Source organism: Zymoseptoria tritici, chromosome 1, assembly GCF_000219625.1.
Source record: "Zymoseptoria tritici IPO323 chromosome 1, whole genome shotgun sequence".
NCBI lineage: Eukaryota > Fungi > Ascomycota > Dothideomycetes > Mycosphaerellales > Mycosphaerellaceae > Zymoseptoria > Zymoseptoria tritici.
Window position 1 is genome coordinate 4,635,044 of NC_018218.1, and position 19,299 is coordinate 4,654,342.

The following is a 19,299-nucleotide window of genomic DNA, read 5'->3' on the forward strand; positions in this document are numbered from 1 at the left end:
GGCCTGGTCATGTATAGTGCCTATAACAAGCGCCGGAAACGACCACGGCACTCTTCTTGCGAGTCGGACGGGCTTTGGATCGATTCCACGTGCATGGCGATTCAAGGTGCTTCGGAGTATACCGGCCACAACCACGGCTCTACATATACTCCTCTTCGTCGTCATCCCCACCCAGCAATTTAGCGTAGTCGTCTGCAGAAGCAAAGACGGGCAGCTGCTTGAGCTTCTTCCTCTCGCTGCGCTTCTTCTTGTTGCGAGCGTTAGCGGAATCAGGCTCCGCTTCCTCGTCATCGCCGAGAGCAACTGGGACATCGTCGTCATCGTCGAACATGGCCTCCTCGTCGCTCTCATCGAGCTCAGGCAGCTCGTCCAGATCACTGCCGTCCATGTCGTCAAATTGAGCGCCTGTGGCTGCCTCCTCGTCGTCGTCGCCTCCAAGATCGATGCCGCCTTCAGATTCGGCCTCACTGCCATCCTCCTCATCGTCACTCTTGTCGTATGCGCTCTCGAGATCGGCCATGCTGAGATCATCATCCGACTCTGGTCCTTCGACATCGGGCCGCGATTTCGTGATGGCCTGCCAGATCTCATCCTCGGCCTGGTCCTCACTATCCTCGTCGTCGTCACGACTCCTCTTGTCTGCCTTTTCTGTCTTGCGCTTCTTAGTTCCAGCCACGTTAAAGTAGCTGTGAAAGAAGACCTCATCGGCAGCGACGTCCTCCACCTTCTTCGCCCAGAAGGCTTCGGTGTTGACTGGTGCATTCTTGACGCCCTCCTTGCCAGGCTTGATGAGCATGTCGGCGGCAGCGGTGCCTGCAAGTGGTTGCATGATGGAGCTGCCATGTGTGACAGCTTCTTTCGAGCGCGGCTTTCGGTAGACGAACCGGTCGAGGAAGTGCATGAGCGTATGAGTGGTAGGATCGGGCTTCGGAGGCATCTCCTTGGAGCCGTATACTGCTTCAGCAAATAGCGCGACCGAAGGGTGAAAGTGTTGGATCAGTGGCAAAATGTCCCAGAGGCATGTTCGCTCGGCTTGCGAATGCTCTGGATCACGTTTTCGGGGGTCGTAGATGACCTTCTTCTGCGTCGAAGGCTGAACTTGGGGCATAACACTTCCATCCTCTGGAGCATCGACGAAATGTTCCTCTTCATCCTCATCATCAACCTCTGGCTCCGTGAACATCTTTCGTATGCTTGGGAAAGTGTTCTCCAGCTCGCTGATCAGATACAGCACACCACATGCGAACGGAGGCTCGTGCATCGTGATGACCTGCAACAATCGCTTCACAAATGCCTGCACCCGCTTGGCGTTGAGATCTGCCTTCAGACTCTTATACAACAAGTTGAGGTACATGACCTGCTTGCTGGAGGTGAATAGTCGTGGGTCCCAAAGAGACTCGTACAGAGTTTTGTAGAACCTCTCCGCTCCATAGTGTTTGGTGGATGAGATTTGTTGAATGAGCATCAGTGCTTGAATGCTCGTATTGAAATTGGCCGAGTGTGCCACGCGGAAGATCGTGTCCATCTGCCTGTCGAAAGCTGCACTGCTGGTATCGGCAAAGGGGAAGGCGCGATTGACACCGGCGAGAACCTGCGCGATCATCTTGTCATGAAGCTGCACAGCGGACTCATCACTCCGCTCTTCTGCTTTGCGCTTCTTCGCAGCCATCTTGCCGGCCTTTCCACCCCCTCCTTGAGGTTTGCCATGCGTGTTGATCTTCACCACCGGCGCATCCTTGGCCTCCTTCGGCTTCAAAAGCTGTACGAATAGAGCAAAGTAGATCTCAAGCAGCCTGTTCGCAGTGTCCTGTTCCTTCTGGCTGAGGATCGTTTGATTGAGAGTAATAATGGCATAGTATTTGGCGTGGTCACTCTGGCCTGGTCTGAAAAGACAGTCGGCCTCGATGCTGTTCGTGATGATCAACTTCATCGCAGGATGGGTGACCTCGAGCTGAAGTAGCAAGTAGGAAGCCCGTGACGCAATTTTGCGGTCTGTATCTCCCAGCTTATTGACGAGCAGGCGCAGCAAATTCTCCTCCTGTTCCGGCTTGTCCTTTAGCAGCTCCCAGACATATGTGATAGCACGACTCCTGGAGTATTCGATCTCATCATTGCACCATGTCTCAAGTATCCCCAGCAATTCAAAGTACTTCTTCTTCAACCAGTCTTCGAATGCCCAGACCAGGAGGTGTAGTTTGTCCAAGCCTTCGGGCAAAGGTTCGCCAGGTGACCATCCAAAATTCTTTCCTTGAAGCGCACTCAACAAGCCAGGCTGTTTGCCAAATGCTCGCAGCTTGCGATCCGCTGGCAGCACCACACCCGTTCCAAGCAAATCTTTCAGCGCAGCGACTGCCATGAGCGCTTGATTTCTGCTCTTCTTCTTCGACAAGCTTAGAAGATTGTCAAATGCCTTCATCGTATGTAACGGCGACTCTTGTACCAGTAGTGTCAACGCCGAGATCTTGTCCTCGAGTGTACCGGACGACATAATGGTCGACAAGAACTTTTGCGAAGAAGATCCGGTCATGTGCGAGGCTCCATATGTCGCATTCTCTGTTTCCAGCAATTCCGTCGCATATTGATACAACTCTTCCACGACTCGAGGCGGCGGCAAAGTGGTCACTTCCTTCGTTTCCAGAGCTGGTAATTCCGCATTATGCCAATCGGCTCGTGCTGTGAAGAGCAGAGCCGCTCGCTTTTCTTCCCTCTTCGCATGATCGGGCTTGAACTTCTTCGGCGGCCGGGCGTCGTTGCCGAATGACTTTCGTTTCGCGCTCATCGTATATTATAGTGACCAGAAGTTGTGCAGAGTGCTTGCAAGTGAAGACGGAAGTTCAACTCGGAAAGTTCAGGTTCCCAGCTTTTTTGAACTTCAAGAAACCGAACCTACCTTAAGTTACTTCAAGGAACCGAAGTTTAGCCAGTCTCGAAGACATTGCTCTTGGACCAACCATCAATGCGATTTATCGCCTCATCATCGAATCTGCTTCGATTGTCCGGATGCACTCGCGCCATGTCATGAAACGGTCATGGCGCTGTAAGAACTTCTTACCATCGATCCTCTCGTTGTCTTTGCGACGAGGGCTTCATGTGAGCTGCCCCAGCAAAAGCCGATGTCCATACACTAATCGCTGTACAGTACGATGGACGTAGCCGATTAAGCAACTTCTGGACTCCAACACAGAACAAGAAGCCAGTCACATCTGAATCAGCTGGCGAAGATGGCCACGATCTCCTTCTTCGAGCAGGATTTCTCCGCCAGGCTCACTCCGGAATCTTCCATCTTCTGCCCCTGGGACTGCGCGTGCAAGACAAGATCGAACGCTTGATCGACAAGCATATGCAGACTGTTGGTGCTGTAAAGGTCTCTTTATCATCAGTCTCCTCGCAAGAACTTTGGGAGCGATCTGGACGTTTGGAGGGCCGCGACTCGGAGCTCTTCCAACTAGAGGATCGGAAAGGTGCTAAATTCTTGCTATCGCCTACCCACGAAGAAGAAATCACCACGATTGTCAAGAATGCCGTACAATCCTACAAGGACCTACCACTGCGTTTGTACCAAGTCACCAGGAAATATCGCGATGAGGCACGTCCGCGGCAAGGTTTGTTGCGAGGCCGCGAATTTGTCATGAAGGATCTCTACACTTTCGACGTCACCGAGGAGAAAGCTATGGAGACGTACTCCGATGTCTCCAAGGCGTATCGAAACTTTTTCGATGAACTTGCACTACCCTATCTGGTTGCAAATGCCGACTCGGGAAGTATGGGCGGCGACCATAGCCACGAGTACCACTTTGCTTCGACGAAAGGAGAAGACACGATCATCAGCTGCCAGTCGTGCCAACATACGATAAATGAAGAACTGTGGCGGCCAACTCATGTCGAGATGGAGAGCGATGCTGACACACCATTTCGTGTCTGGATTGGACGTACACTGAAACCTCCTGTACCTAATGCTGCGCTTGATGAACGCGGACCTCAAACTGAGATCGCTCGAGCACCGGACCCGCCTTCTGATAATACTTCTGCACTGGTCGAGGTGTATATACCCCAAGGGTCTCGGATCAACACACATGCACTCAAGGAATTGGTACCAGGACTGGACACGAGCGGCTTCTTCGATCTCGACCAGACACTCTCGACCTATTATCCAAACACGACGACTCTGCCGGGCTCATGGCAACGGATTTCCATCCGCGATCCCCGAGTCTCGATGTCTTCCATACTGTCGAAGCCCAGCGACCGTGGTGGCCCGTCTTCTACCATGACCTCTCCGTTCATCCTCACGAAGCCTGAAGCCGACTCTGCTTGTCCATCGTGTGGATCGCAAACACTTTCTTTCACACCAACAGTGGAGATTGGTCATACCTTCCACCTCGGGACTCGCTACTCGAAGCCACTTGATGCTAAAGTCCAGACCGAGCAGAATATGATACAAGACATACAGATGGGCTGCCATGGCATCGGAGTGTCACGGCTGATGGGTGCTGTGGCTTCGCTACTGGCCGATGAGAGGGGTCTGAACTGGCCAATCAAGATAGCTCCTTATGGCGTGGTGATCGTTGGAGCAGGGGCCGTTGCTGACCAAGAGGTGAATAAGGTGTATGATCGATTGGCTGGACTTGACGCAACCATCGATGATCGCGAACGACCTTTCGGCTGGAAGCTGAAGGACGCGGATTTGATCGGATACCCTTTCATTGTAATCCTCGGCAAGTCGTGGAAAGAACGAGAAGCCGTCGAGCTACAGTGCAGGAGATTGGGAATCAAGGAAAAGGTTGCGATAGAGGAGATCAACGTGAGAATGGAAGAGCTGGCAGCTAAGCTTTGAGCGCGCGTTATGTATGACTATCAACGTTTGACCAAGTTTTATGAATTTGAGTGTCTTGACCATCTATCTTTGCTAGAGAATAATTCAAGTGAGCAACGACTGGGCCCAGCAAACAGCAGCCAGACACTCGACCATCGTTGAGTCGTCTTGTACCCGCACGTTTGGCAGTCATAATCAAGCCGCAGTGGCAAAGCTAAAGCTGCATCTTACCTCTGCCAGGGGCCCGAGCATGGATCAGGCATTCGTGTTTGCCTTTCATGCCAGCTGGGACAAATCCAGCTAGACCAAGGCGGGATCGATCTCGAGAGATTCATGGAGCTTTGTAGACCAAGTTTGAGGACGAGCACATCAAGCTTGGTAATTGTCCACACGATACCGCAATAGCGAGCGCGCACGGATTCCCTGTCTCAAAGAGGTCGTCCCGGAGACGTATCGCAGCCGCTATGGTCAAGTCAGCCTGCGTGTATTGAGCCAAGCACGAGGTATTGAGATCATCTTAGCATTCGTGAGCCATGCGGAAGCGCATAGCGGCGGCCAGGCAGTGGTCCAGTGCGATGGATAGTAGAGACACTCAAGAGTGATTTGCCGGGCTCACTTCTTGCCTTTCCGTTTCTTGAACATGATCGTAGGCGCAGAAGAACCAGCGTCGACTTCGGGCTTGATGCTACTGACGTCCGGAATCTCGCTGAGCGGCTTCGTTGTCTCAATCTCCTCTTCTTGCTTGACGTCGCCGCCCTCCTCGGTCTTCTCCTTCTTGGCCTCGGGTTCTTTCTTCTTAGCAACACCGTTGAGCAGAGCATCGAGATCGGTCCCATCGTCGACAGCTTCCGTCTTCCCAGGATAGCTTTTGATGTTGCTTCCCCAAGCTTGCCTCTTCGGAGCGGCTTCCTCATCGCGAGCTCCTTCGACCTCCTCCGCCTTCCTCTTGTATGCCCGTCGAGATATGCTCTCACCTTCGTCTTCCGACTCGACGTTCTGTGGCTTTTCCACATCGCCTCGCTTCGCATCGGCCAAGATCTCCGCCAACGATCGGTGTCCGCTGACGGCGCCGCCTTCTGCCGGGCCGACTACTCGCTCGGCCACGACGTGATAGTTGCCTACACCCGTGACTTCTTTCTTCAGTTCTTCAGGCAGATCGATGCCCATGGCCGCTAGTTGTTCTGCATGCGCTTTTCTCTGCGCAGCGAGGCTCGATGGCGTCGCTGCAGGTTGTGCCTGGACAGGCCGACTTGGAGGTTGTATGGTGCTTTTATTGCTGCCTGACTTGTCGCCCACCAACCCATTGAGTCGTGCAACTTCATCTTTCGCGCGTTGCTTGTCCCTCTCCTCTCGCTCTCGACCTTTGTGCAGCTCTCGTAGATTTCGCTGGATGTTGTTCTGGTGCTTCCCGCTGGCTTCGTGATTCTTTCGTTCCAGTGGTGAATCGCGGACATACTGGCTGCAGAACTTGCACCAATACGAGGGCGTCGACTTCCAGTATTCCGACATTTTTGGTGATCTGCATCCAGAGGTGGGAAAGTGAAGTGTGAAAGAAGACGGTCCAGGCTCGAACGCTCGAGCCAAGCTCTTTCGAGCTACCTTAGCACTTCGCGTCCTCCAGCTCGCGTAAAGTGGTCTTGTTTCTTATTTATCTCGTCTCTATTCTTGCGGATCGACTCGACAACACGCGCAAGTGACCAGATTGCATACCAGCGCTCTGGAGGGAGACACTCGCGATACTGGTGCACAGAATATGCGCCTGCGCCTACGATGCGCTTCACCAAGCCATCGTGGCTGATTCATGGCGGAGAGAAGAAAGACCATGAAGTCTACAGTTGTCATGTCTCTCCCGATGGGACACGATTGGCGACAGCGGCCGGCGATGGGCACGTACGAATATGGTCGACGGACGCCATCCTGAACGCATCCGATCCATCCTACACCAAGCCTCGACAGCTGGCTTCCCTCTCCTACCACTCTGGGACTGTGCACTCGGTGCGCTTCAGTCCAAATGGCAAATATCTCGCATCCGGCGCGGACGACAAAATAGTATGTGTCTACACACTGGATCCCGGAGCGCCGCAGCATGCCACGTTTGGCAGTAAGGAAGCTCCACCAGCAGAGAATTGGCGCATTTTCCGGAGGTTGATCGGACACGACAACGATGTGCAAGATTTGGGCTGGAGCTGCGATAGCTCCATTTTGGTATCGGTGGGACTGGATAGCAAGGTCGTGGTGTGGTCAGGGACAACGTTCGAAAAACTTAAGACGCTTGGACAGCACCAGTCGCACGTCAAAGGCATAACATTTGACCCTGCGAACAAGTACTTTGCAACTGCGAGCGATGATCGCAGTATCAAGATCTACCGGTTCACCTCTCCGCCGCCAAATGCAACCGCCTACGATCAGTCGAGCAATTTCACACTGGAGACGACAGTGACAGCGCCCTTCAGTGCATCACCATTGACGACCTACTTTCGTCGCTGCTCGTGGAGTCCAGAGGGTGCGCACATCGCGGCCGCGAACGCTGTTAATGGTCCGGTGAGCTCCGTGGCTATCATTAACAGAGGTAGCTGGGACAGCGAGATCAATCTCATCGGACACGAAGGACCCGTGGAAGTCTGCGCATTTTCACCAAGACTGTTCTGCCGAGAACCTCCCCCTCCACTGCCATATCCTAAGGACTACGTCTCGCCTGGAGCAGTCACTGTCATTGCATGCGCTGGGCAAGACAAGACATTAAGTGTATGGAACACTAGTTTCCCGCGGCCGTTTGTTACCACGACTGAGCTGAGCCACAAGTCGATCACCGATTTGGCATGGGGTCCTGATGGCGAGACTTTGTACCTGACTTCTCTGGACGGCATGATCGCAGCACTTGTGTTCGAAAAGGGGGAGCTAGGATACCCGGCACCCAGCGGCGACTATGACAAAGCGCTAGCGAAATATGGTGCAGGAAGAAGAGTTGGTATTGTCGAAAATACAGACGCTCTGCGTCTAGAGGAAGGTAGTAAGGCTGGTGAGCTGAAGGGCGTGGAAGGGCGCATGGGAGAGCTGATGGGTGACGCTCAAGCACACGCTGGGACACTTGTCAATGGCGATACTCAGATGAAAGACAGCGTTGACGGAGGAGTGACCAATGGCGTGGTCTCGGAGGAAGGCGCGAATGGTACCACACCTGCATCAGCTCCTCCAAAAGATCCACAAGTCGAGAGGGTTGACAAACTCAAGCAACGGGTCACCATTACCAAAGATGGAAAGAAGCGTGTCGCGCCACTACTGCTTTCATCCTCAAATCAAGGAGAAGCGAATTTGCCTCGTCCGCAAATGCAAGCGGCCGTCAGACAAGGCGCTGTGAACGATGAGCCAGCGAAGATCCTGGATCTCAGCAAACCATATGACGGACTTCCGAAGGGCGGGCTCGCCAGTCTCTTGATGGGCAACAAGCGGAAGTACGCAGAGATGACCGACGCCGATGGTGAGGAGAGGGCACACGAAAAGCGTGTCCACGCAGTGCAACAGAACGGCGCCACACCAATCATGCACAATACCGACGCTGGTCTAGCACCTGCTACAGCCGCCACGGCTGCCAAACGCCCGGCCGAAATTCCTGATGTCTTGAGACCAGCCATTGTCAATCCTAGCATGACAGTCAGCCAGGTGAGGCTGGCAGTGCCCATGGTGCGCGGTGTCATCACACGACCACTCGATCCCAACAAGAACCCCGCGGACGGCGCCGAACCGCAAACGAATGCTAACGATGAAGACGACTCAGCTCTTGTTTTCGAAGCACGCAATGCCATGGGACCATCTCGAACGGGACGACCACAGGACCGGGAGCCGACACGAATTACATTATCAAAACGAGGCCAGACGCTATGGCAGGATTTCATTCCCAGAGCTGTATTACTTGTGACGGGAAATCGAAATTTCTGGGCTGCATCTTGTGAGGACGGATCGCTTCATCTGTGGACTCCAGCCGGTCGAAGACTTCTGAATCCTCTCATATTGGAAGCTCAACCCGTCATACTTGACAGTCGAGGTTGGTGGCTCTCAGCAATAACGGCTGTTGGCCAGTGCTATATTTGGAACATCAAAAACAGAGCAGTCGCTCACCCACCCTTCCATATTGCGCCTGTACTGGACATTTCCTCGCAAACACAGCAGGGACACCTGACAGCAGGCCCTAGCCTCATGTTTGCCCGCCTGAACAGCCAAGGCCGACTTGTCGTTGCGATGAGTAACGGTGATGGCTTCTCGTACAACCCCGATATGCTTACCTGGCAGCGATTGAGCGAAGCCTGGTGGGCGGTTGGCTCGCAGTATTGGAATACGACCGATACCAGCGTCTCGGCAGTGGCCAGCGCTGCTAAGCAAGGAGCTGGGTCCAAATCCACCGATGGTCCTTCATTCCTAGACGAAATCAACCCTGAGAACATCTCGGCCGGCATCATCCCACTTCTCGAACGGAACACTACTTCACAAGCTCTGGTAAAGGGTCGCGCATTCTTCCTTCAACGCCTCGTCAAACAGCTCCTCTCTGCTGAGGGCTTCGAGGGCTTCGAATCAGCCGTCTCAGTAGCACATCTTGAGAACCGGCTGGCGGCTGCTCAGACACTCGCATCAAAGGATGAATTCCGTGTATATCTCATCGTGTATGCAAAACGCATTGGCGCTGAAAGTCTGCGAGGGAAAGTCGAAGAACTGCTCAGAGGCCTAGTGGGCCGAGTCTTTGAGGATGGCGATGCTGATGCAGGGGTTGAGTGGAGTGGAAAGGATGAGAACGATGAGGAGATTGTTGGCTGGAAGCGAATCGAGTTACTTCGAGAAGTCGTCATGGTCTTGGGCAAGCACCGAGACTTGCAACGACTCACCGTACCATATGCGCGATATCTTGAAGTACTGGATGCGGCAAAAGGCGTCAATGGGGATGAGGCCATGATCACGGATGGGTAAAGGTTTGCATACGATGAGTTTCAAAATTCCGGTCTTGTAGTATGACGAGACAGAATACCCCAGCTTGCGAGTCTATAGTGTATCGACAAAAAGATCTCTCGTGCTCTCTCACTGATGTCTCATTTGGATCACGTGCCTCCCATGTGTGAAGCTCGGAGGTCTTTGGCGCGTCCTCCGACATCCGACCCAGAAACTTTTTGGCGTTGGGTCTGATGAACACTTCAACCTCGCAATATCAACTCCACGATGTCCGACAAACCGAGCACGCCTGCTGCTGAGAATGCAGCGGGTGCCAGCTCTGGTGCTCCGAAAGTCGATGCTGGGAGCAGTAGTGCTTCGTCCACGGCGACGAAGAAACCAATCCCGGAGCAGAATCCAGCATTCAAGGCAATGGGTAAAGACAATTCATGATGGGTTGGTCGCTCCTGTACTGATTCTTTAACAGGTCTTCCGAGGATACGACTCCCATCGCGAAACTGGATGATCTTCTGGACGGTTACGGGATCCTTTGCGGGCAGCGTCATCTACGATAAATGGCAGACGAAGCGACTACGCCAGAAGTGGTGCGATCTGGTCGCTCCCATTGCCGACGAACCTCTAGACCCGCACACTGCACCACGTAAAGTCACAATTTACCTATCCGCGCCGCCTGGAGATGGCCTTCGTAGTGCGAGAGAGCACTTTCACGCGTACATCAAGCCAGTGTTGGTGGCAGCAGCTATGGATTGGGACGTGGTCGAGGGACGAAAGGAGGGTGACGTAAGGCATAAGACTGCAACCAAAATAAGGAAGATGAGGAAGAGAAGGGGAGAAGGCGAGCCAGTGGAGGATGATGGAGAGCTCACGATCGAGTCAATTCGCGAGAAGAACGGCAGCAAAACGTGGGATGGAGTCGGTGGTGATATTGTCATTGGAAGGCATACATGGAAAGAGTACATCAGAGGTCTACATGAGGGATATCTAGGCCCGGCGGATCTACCCAAAGAGCCAGAGACGGAATCTACAGCTGCGGATAAATCTGCAGCAGCGATCGCTCCCACGGAATCTGCAGCAAGTGGAGCAGCGGTCAACAAGTTGTCCGAAATGCTCCCGGAAGAGCACGGAAAGTCGTCGACTGGAGCTCCTGGCACAGAGGCGCAACCGGGAGATACGAAGCCGACCGAGGAACAGAAGAAGGAAGAAGAGAAGAAGAAAAAGGAAGAGGCGGAGAAGCCCAAGAGACGCTTCCCACCATCTCCTATCCTTCCTGAGCAATACCAAAATGCTACCCTGGCTCCATCAACGCCAGAGATCATCGGGCCCAGCATGGGTGTGCGAATGCCACATCTCCTTGGAATCAGGAACACACCAATTCGAATGTACCGATTTCTGACTCGACGAAGGCTTGCCGACGACATTGGGCGGCAAGTCGCAACCGCGATCCTCGCTTCGCATCGACCGTATGGAACCGTCGCAGAGGCTGACGAGGACAGCGCTTCTGACACGCCGAGAGAAGTCCCCGAGCAGAAGGCCGTCCTGGATTTTGAAGAGCGAGACTGGTGGAAGACAGCATATCAGCCGCGCAAGGAGCACGAAGAAAGCGTCATCATCGAGCCGATGGCCTTTGACGAACGCATTATCAGTCGGATGCGATCATTTCAGCTCACATCCGAGGATGAAGGCAGAGCGAAGAGGATCCAGGCAGGTACCGAACCGATAACGAAGACAGAAGAGGAGTGAGGGGCGCCTCGCGTGTGCCGCGTGCGGGTTAAAAGAATCATCTCAGCTCCAGCGAATAACGACCATGGAGGGCGTGCTGATCTGCAGAATGAAAGGGAAGGTCGAATCGAACCTCCTGGCTCGAGCAATTCGGCTCATCAGTCCGGCGTGACACACACGGATCGAGTCAGCGAATGGCTCCCAGACCCATTCCGCCATGTCCTTGAGCCCTGAATTTTCGGCTCAAGACGACCATGAGTTGGCCATCTTCCGGATCAACATGTAATAGGAATAATGGTTGTACAGCATACTTCTTGTATATTACTTCGTATTACTGACGAGCCGGATCCCTTTTCGACGCATCTGCCGACATGGGTGATCGACAGATCACCGAGGCTTTGCGGATTTTAGGTTTGCGAGTCTGACATGTGATTCCGACGTCCCCGCCAAGGGACCAGACCGGCCAGAACGTGCATAAAATTTATGGTGGCTCGATCAATTAGGTGCAATCATACCTATGTAGTCTTTGACTGAAACCAGGCGAGTTGAAAGGCTTCCGGCACAAAGGAGGTCTGCATCGGAGGAACTCGTCCAATTTACTTGCCTTGGCTCGGCCCGAACAAGACTACCGTAGATATGAAGTCCAGATGTAGGTTGCGAGTATTTTGCGTGGTCGACATCTTCTTCAGCTTGGAATCCCCGGACCGTTTCTCGTCTGTGATCGTTGCTTCCTACCCTACCTTAGAACTAGCCTTTAGGGCCGGCAGAAAACCGCGGTATCCACTCTCCGCATCCGAAGACGTCCAAAGATCCGGTAGCGCGGGCCCCTCGCACACCGGCGTCGAGTGTTCAGCAGCCTTGGTTCGTCCATTCGTGCACGTATAGCGCACCTTGAATCTCTCTCACCTTCAGCCGCGTATTCGTGCGCTCGCACCCTACCCAGCAAGCCAGCAGACAGCCATCGGATACACTAATAGATCAATGGATATTCGCCATGCTCGCCGGAAGCACGACGGTCGTGGTTGATCGCCCGCGCGCCGGATCAAATACCAGCGGCACTAGCGACGACAGCAATCAAAGCACCAGCACATCTCCCACCTCCGATGCCACCGGCTCCATCGGCAATAGCAACAAGCAACTCGCACGCATCGAGCGTCGACCCGGTCAACAGCGGCGATATGCGCCCAAAACACGGACAGGCTGCATCACATGCAAGTACGTGCAGCGGCGGTTATTCACTCCCATGCATTTGGTTTCAACTGCACCACCCTTCCCTGCTTATCAGATCAACCTCCATCTACACACGTCAGCAATACTGTCAGCCGGCATCTCCTCAAACACATCGTCTTGTTTGATGATCTACTGGACTGACCACAATCTCCTTGGTTTAGAATCCGGAGGGTCAAGTGCGACGAAGGAAAGCCTTACTGTAAACGATGCACCACCACCGGCCGCAAATGCGATGGCTACACGAACCTGGTCGAGCAGAAGCAGCAGCCCAAAGGCACCGAATCTCTGTCCATGGCACTCGTCTCGGGAGTCTCCGCAGATGCGTTTGAACGGAGGACCTTCGACTTCTTCCGAGCAAAGACTGCACCGACCGTGTCAGGCTACTTCCAGGACTCTGTCTGGGATCGAATCGTGCTGCAATTGAGCCATAGCGAGCCTGCCGTGAGACATGCCGTGAATGCCCTGGGATCCCTCCACGAGCACTTGTCGGATGTTGGCAACGGAAACGTCAACGACAGTCTGGTGAAGGCCAGCTACCCTACTCAGCAGTACGCCAAGACACTCAGTGCAATGCAGGCGCTAATGCAGGGTGGCAATGCATCCATGGACGTTGTGCTCGTGTGCGCTCTGATATGCATCCACTTCGAGGCTTTACGAGAGGCATTTGTTCCATGCTTGATGCATGTCGAGAATGCAATACAGCTTCTCAATTCCAAGAACGGCACCCTTGATGCTCGGAAAGTCAATCCCAGCCTGGTTCGAGCAATCATGCGGATGGACTTGCAAGGAACCATGTATCTCGGCAGTCGCATACCTGGTCTCTCCTTTTTCAGTGCAGCAGATGACATCCTGCCTTCCTCCTTCCATGACCTCACGCAGGCTCGCGATCTCGTCAATACCTGGTCGAGCCGACTCTACCATTTCATGCGGACCATCGCGGACCACCACAGATTTCAAAGCGTGGGCGATATTGCTCTGGAACACATCGCCAAAGCACAGGAGCTGGAAGCAACATTCCTGGACTTCGATCGTCTCCTATGGGAGTACATGCATAAGCCGTCCGCCAAATTCTCCACACGTGAGCAGCTTGGGCTCGGTATGCTGCGCAGTCGTGTCAAGATGAACCGAATTCTATCATCGACATGTCTTTATGCCGAAGCTTGCAGATTCGACCTTTTCCTCTCGGACTTCGAGGACATTCTTACCATCTGCTCCTACATCATGAGTAGCGACAACGCCGACAAGCGCTTCTTCGCTGTGAGTCTCGACGAAGGTTTAGTGCAACCTCTCTTCTTCATTGCAACGCACTGCAGAGACGGGAGGTTACGGCACCAGGCACTGGCACATCTCGGCAAATTACCGTCAAAGGAGGGCATCCGCCACGTCACAACTTCGTTGCGCACGGCGGAAGTCTGCGTTGCATTCGAAGAAGCGGACTGCGGCAAACAAATCGCCACTTGCGAGGACATTCCCGAGTGGAAGCGTATTCACAGTGCCAGCTTCGGCGGCTCAAATCTTCATCTGCCCGAGAACAAAGTGCTTATGCATCTTAATCTCCGTCCTAACGGTCTCGACGGCGAATGGGCTGTCTTTGTGGAGGAGCTCGACTGGGCTGCCTCCGGAGACACATTCACTGAGAACTTCATGCTTTTGGGACCGCAATTGCAGCAGTTCTGATTACGACACCGGACTGGGTCAGCAGAATTGGGACACATGAGGCGATGAAGTGAACGGACATCTGCTTTGTCCCCAGGATACATGGCATTCAGATGTTACCCGTGACCTTCGAGGAGAGCAAGAAGCTTGACATCATCTCTACAGCACTCGGAGGCTTCGCTCATGCATCTAGCATATTATCACCCTTTCACGACTCACTCAAGCATGGAATCAGACCAGCTTGGGGTCACGAAGGCCGAGGAGATACAATGGCACCTCGCGAGGCCTCAACTTAACAGCGTGTTCAAGGAACAACAGCAAGGAACCGCCGGAGACCACGACATCAATGGCAAGTCCGTGTGTATCCTGGACTGATCTGAGGAGCTGGCACATGGAGGAAAATCTCAGTATCTCGGTACACCCCTGGAATCGTGTCAGTGGTGATACGGCCAATCGCCAAACTCCTTGGAATTGGTTGACAATGGTCAGCCACTTGAACTGCTTCGGACCATACAAGTTGTGCCGAAATTACTGCGTTTGAACGAGGCAGGACCTCAAGCAAAGAGGTCGACGTACCGATGAACGGGGCGTGAAGCGGAAGAATCAGCAGAGAGATTGCTGATTGGAATACTTACGACAGAATTCGTAAAAAACCATGTACAGTTATTGAACATACAGAGCGGACATGCAGACGTGCCTCGTGGACTTTGAAAAGCACGAGGTTGACGGCATGGGAGAGACAGATTCGTTCAGCTGCAGTTGTAGATATCGAAGACCGCGAAGCTTGAATCGATCAGCTTTTTGGGTCGTTCCTTTCGGCGAGGGCAACGTCGAAGTTCAGGAGGGTCAGAATGCGACCGTGGATCGTACGGCGGGATATGGGCGTCACGAACAGGGCCAGATCATATGCTGGTGCAACTGCCAAGATATTGTGCTCGACGAACCAGCAATTCCGGAGAATGGCGCATGTCGCTCGAATTCAAACTACATCCGCGCAACAGCCTTCGATCGAAACCGGATGCCAGAGGAAGAGACTAGGATCATCCTTCGAGAGCCTCATCCGCCATCACCTATTTGAAGGTCATGAGCATTCTTCAAGATTCTTCAAGACTCAAGATCCCCTCCGCGGACCTTTGCGGCTGCGAATCTTGGTCGCAAAAAATACAGAAACCATGCAGTCCCTTGACAGAGGCGTCGCACGTTCTCCAGCTTTGGCCTTGGCACGAGGAATGGTGCATCGCCCTTCAGCCAATGGTCCATGGCCGATCTTGTTCGCCATGTTACAAGTGGCATTGCATCCGGCATGCTGCTTCCAACGAGCGAGTTGCGCATGGCTCAAGTTGCGCATGGTTGACCACAGTTGGTCGTCTCCCTGCAGCTGTTGTGCCTCCCCGACGCCTCCGCACCATGCCTAATATTTGGGACCCAATATTACATCCCATCGATTCTCCTGAACCAGCAGTCATGCTCGGACGACTTACAATCTTCCAGATGAAAGTGGTCCGCATGTCCATGCTCATGTTGTTGATTATCCTTTCTCATTACTTCGGTCTATCTGTGGTTCTCGAACAGCCATGATCCCTACACGCAAGCTTCGCGGTGCTTGGACAGTGCGCACAACCCATCTTCGCTCGAGCCTGGCCAGGACCAGCTCACCGGCAAGTTGACGTAACGTGCTGATTCCAGAAGACATATAGTAAGCGGAGTCCTCACAACTTTCCTTGCAGACCAAGACACATCACCTCAGCTTCACAAAACTTCAAGCCACCAGCGCAACTTCGGCCACTGAACTTCAGCTACCAATCTCATCAAGACAATGAAGTTCCAAATCCTCGCCCTCGCCGCACTCGGCGGTCTCATCACACCCGCCTTCGCCGTGGGCGTCGTGCCCGACAGCACCTGTACCAGCGCCGACACGAAACCGGACTGCGAATACAATGGAGGTCACGTAGTAAGTCTTCCCGGATCCTCCCAATACTTGTCTTACTTCATGGAGGATGCTCCACTTTTCCATCCAGCTTCAATTCCTGACGAGACATGTCTAGATGCTCTGCAAGCAGGCCGACACCCAAGATCCCAACTGCCCCTGGACTTGGCAAAAGGACGTCAACTGTCCGCCGCAGAACAAACATTGCGTCGAGGGTACCTGTGTCGCCAACTAGACTCTTGGACTGGCGAGACGATCTTGTGGTTGGAGACGTCGATCTTGACCCACTTAATGAAGCGCGTTCTGGCGGTGGAACATTGTGTGGATGCGTCGGTGTGGGACTGGGAGGCGGTGTTTGTTCGTCGGGTCTACATCGCGCCTGGTTTCTCAATATCTCGTTGGTCAAAGTCAACACTTGAGCTGCTGTCAGATACCGTGTCAAATACTGGAGATGAACCGGTAGAGCGAGACTCAATTGACGATACTGCCCAATATTTCTGTGTCACCGCTGATATGTCCGACATCTCTGCCTCGTTGTGCCTCGTTTCATTGTGCTGAAGTCTCTGCTCCAACTGCAAATAACTCCCACTCGCAACCCTCAGTTCTTGATGCAGTAACCCTTGACGCAATGCTTTCCCTCCGGCGGGCAGTTATTTCCGTAACGCCAAGTCGTCGAGCAGACGGTCTGTCCACCCTTCCCGGGAGCCATGCAGAGCTTCTGACATAGCATCTGGACTTTGCTTATTAGATCGTTGGACAGGACGGTGTGCTTGTTCCGGGCGAGGAACGATCTTTTTCTCAAGATCGCGACGCTACTTACGACATGACCGCCATTCTCCTCACACCCACGATCGTTCTTGTCGTTGCCGATGCAATCGCTGCCGAATTTGACGCCGGCGGCATGAATGAGACCGACGAGCATCGCTGAGAGGGTGAAGATTTGGAGCTTCATGTCTGGCTAGACCGTCGATGGTGTAGAATCTTGAGAACTGAGTTGCTGAGGTCGAGAAGCCGATAAAGTCAATGAAGGGTGGAGTTGGCTGGATTTTTCGCGGCTCTGGCTGATATGTTATGTCCTGGCTACCATGGCAGAGCCTCGACCGGTGAGGATAGCCGCCTTGGAAAGGGTGGAATGCGACGCAGGGCCGTACGAACGAAGCGATAGCGCACCCAAATGCAACCTGCGGAAGGATCGTGGTTACACAACAGCGGCGAACAAAGCCGTGGAATGATGGCGATGCTCGAACGGTGGGTTGCCAGACACAACGGAGCGCTGTGAGCGTCTCTGGTACGCTCGGCATCGGGTCTCTCTCCTTCTCGTCGTACTCATGGTTAACCTCACACGCGGAATCGTCTCACCATGAAGGGCGTCGTACTCGTAGATCGATTGCGTGGCTCCCAGCGCAAAGCACTCATTCTTTTGGCCAACGTCGTGACACCACTCTCGCTGAAGCGTAATCCGACATTGCCGTCCACGCCGTCTGGTAACTCCGCTTCATTCCGTCGAGGGAGGCTTTCCACAAGCGCATACTTCTTCTAATAAGATTGGCTCCTCACCCATGGACAATCATTGCACCGCCTGCATCCGCGCGTTGCCCTCAAACATATCATCGATCCCATCCTGCTCCTCATCGACCTCATCCTCCTCACTCTCAATCTCCTCCTCGCCCTCATCCTCATCCTCAAACCCTGTCTCAATTGCTCTCGCCCTCAGACGATCCTTCATCTCCTCTCTCCTCTCCTCCTGCCACCTCATCAGCGCCGCGCTGGCATGGACGCGAAAGCCGTAGATCCGCGGCTCGTATCGACGCTGTGTCTTCTGCGGTTGCAGCGCCGGGTAGACTTGAAAGAGAATGTTGTGGAAACTGGTGCCGAAGTAGGCGCCGTCGATTGAGTTGTGGCGGGAAGATTTGGGATTGTATATGTCCTCACATTTGGCACAGTAGAGTTTCACGTGCGAGGTGTTGGGTACGTCGTGTTGGCCCATTGGGAGGAGATGTTGGGATTCGCAGATCACTCGCGGACATTTGCCGAAGACGCCTTGTTTGTACTTCTCCATCTGGACCAGTGTTAGTCAAGTTGCCAGATTTGAGGACATTAATAAACTGACCATCTTGGCGAGCCCTCTAGTCGTCACCACATAACGAGCATGTACAAGTCCGTAAAGATGCCTGGCGCTCTTCTCTATTTGTTCTCGCATGTCGTCGTCCACTTCCATATCGAAGACATCGGTGACCAAGTCGAGGGCATATTGATAGTACTGGACTTCCGTATTTAGTCCAGTCAGATTGAAGCGATCCGTCAGGTAGTCTTCGTCGATCTCGCAGAAGTACTCATTGCCCCGTGATGATATGAACTGTTGCATGTATTAGCGCTGCGTACAGGAACTGTCCACATCCTGTGGCAGACTTGATCAATCAAAGGCACGTTGGCGTAGGGAGTGGCATCTCTGGAATCGTGGACTTTGTCGTCACCATCGCTACAGTTAGTGGCATCGAGCGATGGGATGTGCTCCCCCGGCATACCAATTAGATCATGAAGACCTCTCCGGCGAAGTGATGCCATGGCGATAGTATAGGGCTCAGCCGTGGTACAGAAGTCACGACGGAGCGTCAAATGCTTTCCTGGAATGTGTCGCGATGATGATGCAGATCTTTTGTGAGATGCAGAGGGCTCCAGATGCTCCGAGACCAAAGTGCATTCTTCTAGGCCAACGGCAAACAGAAGAAGTACTCACCCAGTCTCGCCAGTAACTTGTGTAATCGCTATCGGTGTCGCTCGCGAAGTCGTCCATGGTGTCGTTGTGCGGCAGTCTCCGGAGTCGTTGCGGTGTTCTTCTCTCGTCGCGACGGGGTTATTTGCAAAGGTCGTGGTCGATTTCGTGCGCTCAGGTGAGGATGTAGTTCTTGAGTTCGAAGATGTTCACAAGGCTAAGGCACTACCAGCGGAGCCCAGACTCGGTACGGGCCGAGCGCATCATCCTCAGAACAGGCGCCTTCCCGGGCTCAACTCGACAATTATC

At 53.5% G+C, this 19,299-nt stretch overlaps 7 protein-coding genes across 7 annotated transcripts; 4 read left to right on the forward strand and 3 right to left on the reverse strand.

The window, feature by feature from the left end:
- Positions 1–151: 151 nt before the first annotated feature.
- MYCGRDRAFT_10422 (uncharacterized protein) lies at positions 152–2,686 on the reverse strand (the record flags this gene model as incomplete). Its single annotated transcript, XM_003857017.1, has 1 exon — positions 152–2,686. A coding segment is annotated over one exon (2,535 nt), but the record flags the coding sequence as incomplete, so codon positions are not given.
- Positions 2,687–3,223: 537 nt separating this feature from the next.
- On the forward strand, positions 3,224–4,831 carry MYCGRDRAFT_33206 (uncharacterized protein; the record flags this gene model as incomplete). Its single annotated transcript, XM_003856566.1, has 2 exons — positions 3,224–3,929; positions 3,999–4,831. Coding segments are annotated over 2 exons (1,539 nt in total), but the record flags the coding sequence as incomplete, so codon positions are not given.
- A 591-nt stretch (positions 4,832–5,422) lies between these two features.
- Positions 5,423–6,319, reverse strand: MYCGRDRAFT_67069 (uncharacterized protein; the record flags this gene model as incomplete). The annotated part of the gene is made up of 2 exons (XM_003857016.1): positions 5,423–5,797; positions 5,876–6,319. The coding sequence occupies 2 exons, from the start codon at positions 6,317–6,319 to the stop codon at positions 5,423–5,425; spliced, it is 819 nt and encodes a 272-aa protein (XP_003857064.1).
- Positions 6,320–6,580: 261 nt separating this feature from the next.
- Positions 6,581–9,766, forward strand: HIRA2401 (histone transcription regulator HIRA, WD repeat superfamily; the record flags this gene model as incomplete). The annotated part of the gene is made up of 1 exon (XM_003856567.1): positions 6,581–9,766. One exon carries the CDS (start codon positions 6,581–6,583, stop codon positions 9,764–9,766), a length of 3,186 nt encoding a protein of 1,061 aa, XP_003856615.1.
- Positions 9,767–9,987: 221 nt separating this feature from the next.
- Positions 9,988–11,639, forward strand: MYCGRDRAFT_67076 (uncharacterized protein; the record flags this gene model as incomplete). Its single annotated transcript, XM_003856568.1, has 2 exons — positions 9,988–10,160; positions 10,212–11,639. The coding sequence occupies 2 exons, from the start codon at positions 10,013–10,015 to the stop codon at positions 11,483–11,485; spliced, it is 1,422 nt and encodes a 473-aa protein (XP_003856616.1).
- Positions 11,640–12,458: 819 nt separating this feature from the next.
- Positions 12,459–14,371, forward strand: MYCGRDRAFT_89934 (uncharacterized protein; the record flags this gene model as incomplete). The annotated part of the gene is made up of 2 exons (XM_003856569.1): positions 12,459–12,679; positions 12,856–14,371. 2 exons carry the CDS (start codon positions 12,459–12,461, stop codon positions 14,369–14,371), a joined length of 1,737 nt encoding a protein of 578 aa, XP_003856617.1.
- A 3,473-nt stretch (positions 14,372–17,844) lies between these two features.
- On the reverse strand, positions 17,845–19,156 carry MYCGRDRAFT_67079 (uncharacterized protein; the record flags this gene model as incomplete). Its single annotated transcript, XM_003857015.1, has 3 exons — positions 17,845–18,336; positions 18,388–18,633; positions 19,015–19,156. The coding sequence occupies 3 exons, from the start codon at positions 19,069–19,071 to the stop codon at positions 17,845–17,847; spliced, it is 795 nt and encodes a 264-aa protein (XP_003857063.1).
- Between the last annotated feature and the right edge of the window lie 143 nt (positions 19,157–19,299).